The 10,033-nt window shown below is 36.3% G+C and overlaps 1 protein-coding gene across 1 annotated transcript; it reads left to right on the top strand.

Annotated features, from left to right (window-relative positions):
- The first annotated feature begins 86 nt into the window (after positions 1-86).
- LOC135641731 (uncharacterized) lies at positions 87-9,751 on the top strand. Its single transcript, XM_065157391.1, has 13 exons — positions 87-289; positions 387-551; positions 881-979; positions 1,073-1,204; positions 1,285-1,353; positions 1,429-1,525; positions 1,622-1,724; positions 3,295-3,502; positions 5,100-5,213; positions 6,191-6,322; positions 7,953-8,033; positions 8,721-8,837; positions 9,464-9,751. The coding sequence occupies exons 1-13, from the start codon at positions 188-190 to the stop codon at positions 9,548-9,550; spliced, it is 1,506 nt and encodes a 501-aa protein (XP_065013463.1). The 5' UTR covers positions 87-187; the 3' UTR covers positions 9,551-9,751.
- The last annotated feature ends 282 nt before the right edge of the window (positions 9,752-10,033 follow it).

The raw sequence follows: 10,033 nt of genomic DNA, 5'->3' as shown, positions 1-10,033 counted from the left end.
TATAAAGTAATCGTTGATTTTATTACATCGTATAAATTCAATAAAATAAAATAATTTTATATAGAAGAGTCAACGAGGAATCCGAGTACGAGCATCGTCAATCCGACGGCGATCCACGTCTCGTCTTCGTCTTCCTCGCTTCCTGTAAGACACTCGCCTCTCTCCATCTCCTCCGTCCCAAGAGAGGATGGGAATGCGATCGCAAGTGGAGGCGATCGTCTCCTCGATCGTATTCGTGCATCCCCACGAGATCCCCGCTCTGATCCACTCCGCTTCCTGCTTCTTCTTCGTAAAACTCCCCTTCCCTAACGAGTTCCGATCTCAATCGAACCCCTAATTCCCCTTTTCCTTAGACGAATCGATGAGTTCTTGGTAAATTTTTGCAGATCTTGACCGCGTACTTTGTTATCCTTCCCCTGCGGGACGAGGGGGCGATATCTCTGGGTTTGGATAACCTACCCGGCCTCTTCGTCGGATCTCTTTTTCTGACTCTTCTCGCCGCTCCCATCTCAACTCTAGTCTTTTCCCTGCCCAATCTCCCCAAAGCAAGGGTATGAGATTCTAAACATTTCTTTTTCTTGTTTTTATTTTCTCTTATTAGTTATAAAGGTGATGTTATATTGTTTGGTCGAGTTGTAAAGGAGTTTATCAAATCTAAAAGCTTGTTGGTTTTGCTCTAAATAAGCTGCAATGAAGATATAATTATAATTTAAATGTGTGCATCCTGTTAATCGATTTCGAACATGTTGACACTACATGTTGTATAAATTTTCCATTTATTTTCTCTTTATAAACTGTGCTCTTGTATTTTTTTCTTTAAAGCTGATTCTCATCATGATTGGTACATTTCTTATCCTCAAGTGATATCCTCAAATTTCAGGCTTTGGTATGGATACACAGGTTTTTTAGTGTATCCCTTCTTGTATTTTTCATTCTTTGGCATGCCTCTTCTACTGGAAATCTGTCTCCTGCTTCTAAGGTGAGGAGGTCCAAGTGAACAATTATTTTATATATCAAGATGTATGCTCATTTTCTGATTTATATCTGAGTTGGACTTTGTTTCGACATACAGGCCTCAGCTTCAAATTCAACCTTATATGAGGATGAAAAACTCACTCCTAGCCAAGAGGGTTCTGTTCGTCCAAGTGGATGGAGTAATCATGGGTGGTTTTATGTTATAGTTCGAATAAGCTTGTTCTTATGGGTATGACCTTTACCTTGGCTAACATCATTACACAGTTTTCTAGTTGTAACATCTATTGACCAAGATGATTGCTACCGAAGGTTGCATTGCTTAATCTCGTGACGATATCATCAACATGGGCAAGGGTGATAGATGTGATGGACACTGAGGTATATCTGCTTATGGAGTGATTAAAAGAGGTTTCCAAGGTTCAAAACTAATGTCTAATTCTCTTAAGCATTCAGTCAGGTTCAAGACTGTTTGGTTTCATCGGTGCTGGTGCTACATTTGGACAGTTGTTTGGGTCATTGTTTGCAGCAAGTATGGCTTGGTTAGGACCATGTATGTAATTTTTGTAACCAAAATCATTGCGCTCACGCGGAAAGTAATCACATCCTTATTTATCTTTATTTCATGCAATAACTGATCCCCTCTTAGTTTTACTTTTATTTTCTGCCCTCATGATGGAGCTTGCTGCACAGACATCTAAAGGAATCAATCGTGATGCACACAGTGATTCTATAAATTTATCAACCATCAGGTATGAGCATCATTTGGTCCCACTGGCTACAACTAACTTATTTTATATTCTAACATGAACTATTAAGCTTCAAGGTTAGCTCTAAGTGGAAGAAGGTTGATGTTGTTATAGTTGACTGTTTTATATTCATATCACATGTTCTACCATTGATGATGGTGCATGCTAATGTAAATTTATTCTGTGAAATTAAATAACGTGTGAAATTAAAGGTCATGACTGTGAAATGCCCTCTATTTGTAGATTAGATGTCATGCCCTGTCCAAATAACGTGTTTGTAATGTGAAATTAAAGGTTTAAGGTTGTGAACTTTTTTGTGAGAGCTTCTAATAACATGTTTGTACCTCTATTTGCAGATTTATTCTGCCATCACTGACTAAAAAAATGTGAGATGTCCTTGTGGCTGCACAAATTAGATGTCATGCCCTGTCCTTAGGTTTTTTTCTATTTTTGTGTTACATGTCAAGTAAAAAAGTATATCAAATAGTGTTTCCCTAACTTCTTGTAATTTAATGTGCAGAAACTACAAATTTATGTTTCCTAATCAATTTGGCAAGCTATGCAAATTTAATTGTTATGTGAGAATCCTATGGAGTGAAATTTTTATGAAATAAAATGAAACCATGTACTATAAAATAGTGGAGATGAGAACCAAGAAGCATGTTGTGGTGAAGATTATGTGAATTATACCTAAAAGATTAGGGTGGTGACATGCTAAAAAGCATTTTGTTGTAATATGTATAACTATAGTGTCTTTATTACCACTAACCCTGTTGAATGGCAGAATATAATAATGAAGTCTCTTTTTTAAATTTTTTTAAAGAATAAGGAAACTCAAAAATAGTGGTGAAAGATATGCAAATTCTGATGATTTTATCTTTTGAAGTTTCCAGATCATTCCCACTACATCCTACCAAAGATTGGTTATCTTAAGAATATTTGGTCCTTAATTTTGGAAAAGATGATGAAGGGGAGTTCTATTTGATTATTGTACAAAGAAATGATAAGTAGAACAGTCCTAGACATGTAACGGTCCTTGACAGACATGTCTGTTCTAAATATTTACGGAATTGTGAATTTAGTACATATGCTTACATTTGGACTTTTTAGTTAAAAGCTAAGATATCTTCATAGGCCACTTTGTCCTACTCAGATCTCTGGAGAAAGCATATTTTTCATACTGCAAGATGGCTTCTGAAGCTTCATTTTCTTTGAGGATGAACATACCTGGCAGAGAGTAGAGGCTTCAACCAAATCTCTTGGTACATGTTTGTCCTTGAAAGGGAGGTGGTTAATATGAATGATTTTTGGTCCAAAAAAGCATCTTTTAACTTAAAACTAATCAACAAATTTACATAGTTGTGATATTACAGATAAACTTAGGAATAACCATTCCAGGTATAAAACTAATGTGAAGCCTGTACTTGAAAGAGTGTATCTTGTTTAATGGTAGCCTGCATTTCATTGTCTAGATCAACAATGTTGTCCTTTATCTTTTCATAACTTTCTAATGATGTTATATCTTCAATTCATCGACTTTTTCACTGTATGCCTTCTTTTCTTTTACATTTAGAGAAAATGTTCGAGATCAGCATACTATGTCAGCTGAAGAGACTTCAGCTTTAGTGAAGACTTCTCCTAAATCAGTTACACACATGGTGAAAACTCAGCCTTGTACGATGCTAGAAGGACTTTGGCTTATAATGTCATCAACTTACCTACTTTATGTCTCTCTGTTTCTTTGGCTGAGTGCTGTTGTATCTTCCTTCTTCTATTTTCAGGTCAGCTAGACTTTTTTTTGTTATATTTAGACTTTCTTGGCTATACAAATTGATTACTTATAGAATTTTTCTTGATATCCTGTATGGAAGAAGTTAGGTTACATTGAATACTGTATTTATCCCTTCATTATCTCAAAAGGTTGCTAAAGAACATGAATTTCCTTTGAAATTCGAAGTCGCCTAGATGGGCATAAAGAGACTTGCACCTTCTTGATATTGTTGAATTAAACCTAGCTTGCTTGTCACAGATATGGTGTAACATGAGAAAGGCATTTTAATAATCAATTTTCTTTTGGAAAATGGGAGAAAAGACTGATAAGATAGATAGTATATAAAGTGCAGCAAAGAAGTACTCAGAAGCATAGTGATAAATTAAAAAAATATATCAATTGTTTTGATTTTCTTTCCCCATTAGCTAGCCTGCTGAGCCATTTGAACTTAAGTGGAAGTTAATCATTAATGGAGAAGGTGTTGCATTCAGCAGGAGAAGGTAGTGTGTGCATTTAGCAGGAGAACCATAAACAGGAATGGATATCTTCTCCAAACTAGATCGACAATATGAAAACAATGAACCACATTAAGTAGGATTAATTAGAAAATAAACAGTTGGTATTGGGTGCCAAGTCTTATTGGAAGCCATGCCTGAATCTTATTGGACTATTGTGGTTCAAGTCCAATCAATATTGAAAGCCATACCTGAATCTTATCGGACTGTTGTGGTCTGGCCATGGACCATTAAGAGTCCAATTCATATTGGCATACTGACACACAGTATGCCGGTATGTGCCATGGTGCCATGAAGGAGGAAGGAGTATGATAAGAAAAAGAGGAGGCAAAGGAGGAGGAGAAGAGGAGCTGGGGGAGGAGGTGCAGGAGGAGAACTACAAGACGAGGTGGAGGGGGAGAAGAAGAGGAGGAGATGGAGGAGGGAGAGAAGAAGTACTAGTGGCAGCCGACGATAGGCAGGCTAGTGGGGGTGGGCAGCAGCGACATGCCCCACACCACCCTAAGAGTCTCATGGGTTGACAATGAGGGATTTTTATGGTACATTATGCCTAATACACTAGTCAAAAACGTATTGAGGGAGGGAGGGATCAGTTTCTTAACCCAGGTTTATGGTACATTATGCCTCAATACACTAGTCAAAAAGGTAAATTTTTTTTAATTACTGTTGGTACATTAGTACAATAATTTTCCCGTTATCTTCTCTCACTAGCTTGATCACATCCCTAATTGGCCCTATGAGTCTTACAACTCCCTATATAAGGAAGAGGAAGCAGTTAAAATTGTAGAACAGAGCGAATGGAAGCATAGGTTTTAGTCATCTCTTACCAACTATTGCACATGTCTGTCAAAACTGAAGATATAATACCACAAGGAGGAGCATAGTTGCTGTTAACAAGTTCTTAGCACAGATGTGTTTCTTTAGATAACTTTATAAGTGCCTATTTCTCTATATTTTCTTAAATTTGCCTATGATTCTCTTAACCTGAAAGTTCTAAGTAAATTAATTGGCCATAGTACAACTTATTATGTCTGATTGCTCAACATCTTATCATGTGGTGTAAATAGTTTTACTCTTTGTTGTTGATGACAGAAAGTGACAATTATTGCAATGACAGCTGTGAGCCCTATTGCTAGAAGAAGATTGTTTGCACTAATTAACAGTTTCATCGCTGTTTTTATTCTTGCCGGACAACTTACTTTGACGGTAACTATTGTCTTTGCCATCTACTTGTTGCAGCTCTCTTGATTCTCTTAAACTAAAATTGTTGATATGTATAACTAAAATAATTTGAAATGCCAATTTCATAATGTATGATAAAATGTCATTGCATTTGATAAAATTCAAATGCAATGACAGCTGTCAGCCCTATTGCTAGAAGAAGTTTGTTTGCACTAATTAACAGTTTCATTGCTGTTTTTATTCTTGCCAGACAACTTACCTTGATGTTAACTATTGCCTTTACCATGTTCTTGTTGCAGCTCTTTTGATTCTCTTAAACTAAAATTGTCGATTTGTATAACTAACATAATTTGAAATGCCAACTTCATAATGTATGATAAAATTCAAATATTTAATCATTCAATAATGGTGAACTTGCTTTTTTTTTTTATATACCTGGTTTAGAACTTTAGATAAACTCTAAATTCCCCATGTTGAATACATGGGCAGATGTACTTTAACCATCAGTTTTTCTTGAATATTTTATAAATACTACTGTTGAGGGTGCTTTTATTTTAATTGATTTTGGTTTTGCACATCCTTCTCTGCTAAACATATTACTGTCATCTCTATTAAGGCTATGTTGGTCTATGTTTAAAATCTCTTAATTCCTATCAGCACAATCTCAAAGTGGTGAATAGAGTACCAGTGTGACAAGTTTGAAGTTTGAAGTGTTCATTCTGCACATGATGACAGGATTTAACAGGGACCCTCTTTCTTTTATCCTTGTTTTTATTCTTGTAGGTGTGTATACCACTTGAAAAGTTAGATTAGTTATTTGGTCTTCGTATTGACCTTTTCAAAGAGCTGTTCACAAAGCATTGCAACCAATTTTACAGTTCATCTGAAACTTTTAGAACCAAAAGCCTTACCAGTTGTCTGCAAGTGCAAATAGTTTATTGAATAAGGGATCAAATGTCATCTTTTTGATCAAATTTTGCTTTCTGTGCCAAACCTTGCAGGGTCGCATTCTTACAGTTGCTGGTATTACTATCGCTCTTTGCTCGGCCCCATTTGTTGCAACTTCAAACATGGTTGTTCTTGCTGTGTGGCCTACATGGATTACAGTTGCTATCACTGAGACTATTCGAAAGGTATAGTATGCACAAAAAGATTATTTCATTAGACTTGAGAAATTTGGAGATCTACTTTTTTGTACCCTCATCATTAAGTTCAACAGAAGACATTCGACATTAGACATTGCCTTTTGCATTCATTGGGAATTAACAGTCATTAGAAACTGACTTTCCATTTTCTAGTACCTTGGCATCACTGTGCTGTAAAATATATTAAATAATTGTATAAGTTATATTTTTTAATGCATACTTCTCCTAGGAAAATGTTTGCTGCAATAGTTTTTTTTATGAAGCTGTTGAGTGATTGCTGGTCATAACTCATAAGCATGGTGGAGTCCAGAAGATAAACCAACAGAATAATAATGTGGGTTAATTAGTTATGGGTTCACCTGTGTGAACTTTCTAAATTTGTCTTGTTCTGGTGAAATAAGTGTCAGCTATTTGTTCTCCACAGTTGAAAGTACTAACTTCGGATAAAATTATACTATATCTTTCTACTGAATCTGTTCAACCGAAGCATAATTAAATTCATTTTTCTGATTATTATGTAATGTGCCAGCCACTGTTAAATGGGGTTAGCTGACTACACTGAGAACCATATTCAACATACTGTGAACAACCTTCAAACTCGCATTCCTGCCCTTATTTCTTGCATCCTACTTTTACTTTTTGCTACTTTGATGTTCACATCGGTAACCATTTGTCCTTTTTCTTGCATGTGTTATGACTATCCTGAATAACAATAAGCTGTCCCTATAACCAGGGAATGTTGTTTTCCGTACCCAGACCTGATTGGTTTTTGGTCAGTCTGGTATGTACTGAACAATACTGGTGTACCAACACATGGTATACCAGCATGAATCGGTGTTTCAAATAGGAGGAAGGAGAAGAAGAAGGGGTGGAGGAAGCAGGAAGGAAGAAGAGGATGCAGGAGGAAGAGGAAGGAAGAGAAAGAAGAGGAGACGAGGATGAGGGAACATTTTCGTCGGCAGCGCACAGCAAGCAGCGGGCAGCAGGCGGCAGTTGGTGATGGGTGGTTGCATGTGGCAGAACAGGAAGGACGTGCATTCGGGGTGAAGAGGGCTCGTGAACATTAGTCTTGGAAGTATGATTTTTTTTTTAGCATTCGTTTTGGACCACCTGAGACAGGGTGGTCCATGTAACTGGTTCACACCTGGAGTGATGCAGACTATCTATTTTGTACTAGTCCGTGTGGAAATGTCAAACCATGCCTATAACTATTAGTTTTCTCATTGACTATGTGACTAACATTCGGGCAAAAGATAGTGAATGTTACACAACTTACCATCATTCATTACATTTTCTTTAAGATTGTAAGACGGTCTTATAAGTTTGCATAGGGGTTGCATCTAGTACTAGAGGGGCCCAAGCCGCCCAACGATGATATAGGATAAGTTACTTCAGAATGCATTCTATGTACTTTTATTATTTTATATTGAAAGAATGGAATCAGATTAACTTAAAAATTATTAGGAATTTTCTTTTCTTTTGCAAATTTTGTTATGCAATTTTTAATGTGTCATTAGTATCTTTTGGGTTGATGTTCAATTTCTGAGAGCTGTATTTGTCGCTATTTGTGTGGTTATTACTTATTACATTATTTGCTTTATCACTGTATCCTGTACAGGTTACTACTTACGTGGTTACAAGACCTGGAAGGGAACTCCTATTCACTGTTGTATCACAGGATGAGAAGTATAAAGCCAAGGTGACTACTCTATGTTGTCTGTCTTTTTCCTTTTAGATAAGAAGGAAGGTTAGAATACTTCTTAATCATGTTATATAGTTTATATAACGTCATTATATTGCAATTGTTATATAGTTCCTTTTATGGAACAGTTTAGTTTAAGTCTATATGCAAAAGAGTGTGGAAGAACTCGGTCACTGGAGCAGTCGGAGTATGTTAAGAGATGTGGTTCTGAAGAGGTCACAGACTAGGAATAAGCAACCTCTGAATTATATATTTTTGCTTTTCTGAGGTGCATGCTATTTGGGGAAAAAAAATGTAGTTCTTCACAGAATCAACTTATCATCAGAATCCTTGGCTGGCAAAACACGCACCTTAACCTGCATGGCTATCTGTTGGTTAACATGGTGATCAATGGAAAGAAGCAAAAGTGAAGATTTCTTTGGTCTATGTAGTGATAGATAGATAAAGTAGGTTATAGGAAGAACAAAGGAGAGAATTAAGAAAGAATTAAGCATGACCGTACTTGTATAATCTGATCACTATAGGTCCAGTTGTTTACTGAATTTTATAGGTAGCAATGCCGCATTTTATATTATTGACGTACAAAACTTACTCTAGTGGATTCCTACGGAGTTATAACTTTGTTGTGTGTTCCAATTTTTCTTGTGTTTTCTGATGATATTGACATCCTTGGTGATTATGCAGATTTTCATAGATGTTATTGTTCAAAGACTTGGTGATGCAACTGCAGCTGGAGTTTATAAATTACTCTTTGGCAGCCTTAACAACAGAACATCCATGGTTTCTCTCTACGCTTTGCCAGTATGTGTTATAAACTTATGATTAAATCTAACTTTCTCTGACATATACTGCAGCATTTGCATGTTACAATGATGGTATTTGCTTCTCTGACATTGTTCTTCTAGTAAATTCTTTTTCTTGGTGCTAATCTACAATCTTCTGGTATCTTATTCACTTATTTGTATAATAATATTTCAGATTTGGAGTTAAATTATTCATGGTGTTTATGATGTATGACTATGCCGGCTAGATTTTTGCAGTGACTGCCTTAGAATTCTTAAAGATGATATTTCATTAATGGAAGACTTTGTACACTGTTAAAATAGTTTGTACTGATGATGATGTTGTTCTCAACTGTATCAAATTCCCATCTATCAGCTATCAAATGTATGGTTAGAGGGCCATTTTTGTCCTTTCTGAATAGCCAGGATTTGTAACATGATTGCGCTAGTGTATGGTTCAGTTTAATGATTGCTGGAAATCTGTTTTGCCTTGCAATATTTAAGAATAATAATTTAAGGATCCAGAAAAAAATGTGAAGACTACAGTGATCAATTTTGAATAGATCATGGACCATATTATGCTCATTGAATCTGATGAACATAAGATTCTATCTAATGATACGTCCTTGTTTCATGTGATTTCAGCTATGTTTCCTCTGGTTGGCCACAGCATTTCACTTGGGAAGGCGTCAAACTGACCTGGCTAAACTGCAAGCTGCTTCTATATCCTAATTGACTACATGGAGATAAACAGGTACTTAAATGCTTTGCTTGGTGAGCTGTAGCAATGTAATGTAGACTACTTCACAGAAAGGTAAAAGATGCCATATACCAGTTAAATTTAGGCAGAAAAGCACAATGTAAGTGATATGTAATATAGCAAAGCTCTTTTTGTTATTCAATAATATGAAGCATGGTGATTGCTTGGTCCTTCGGCCCGGCCTTCCAAAATATTCATCTACATCATTCCAGTAAAGGTTTTACCACTAAAGGATCCACATTGCATGAGAAGATATAGAGGTTCTCCTCTTCCAATGGATGGAATTCTTCCCCCTATTACAGCTTTAAGACGTTTCACATGTCCACTTTAGTAAAGACAAGCAGCAAGTCTGAGCTACAGAAAGAAATGGTGGGACTGGAGCTATGGAAGCCCAGGTTAATGAAACAAAGAATTCAGCTTTTTGTTGACCTTTGAACATGTGACCATTGAGTTGT

Source organism: Musa acuminata, chromosome BXJ3-6, assembly GCF_036884655.1.
Source record: "Musa acuminata AAA Group cultivar baxijiao chromosome BXJ3-6, Cavendish_Baxijiao_AAA, whole genome shotgun sequence".
NCBI lineage: Eukaryota > Viridiplantae > Streptophyta > Magnoliopsida > Zingiberales > Musaceae > Musa > Musa acuminata.
Note: the sequence above shows the minus strand (reverse complement) of the source record. Positions and strands in the feature narration are given on the sequence as shown.

Coding starts and splice junctions, on each gene's coding strand:
- LOC135641731 (XM_065157391.1), top strand. CDS start 188: ATGGGAATGCGATCGCAAGTGGAGGCGATCGTCTCCTCGATCGTATTC. Junction 552..880: donor CCAATCTCCCCAAAGCAAGG/GTATGAGATTCT, acceptor CTCAAATTTCAG/GCTTTGGTATGGATACACAG. Junction 8,034..8,720: donor ATGAGAAGTATAAAGCCAAG/GTGACTACTCTA, acceptor GTGATTATGCAG/ATTTTCATAGATGTTATTGT.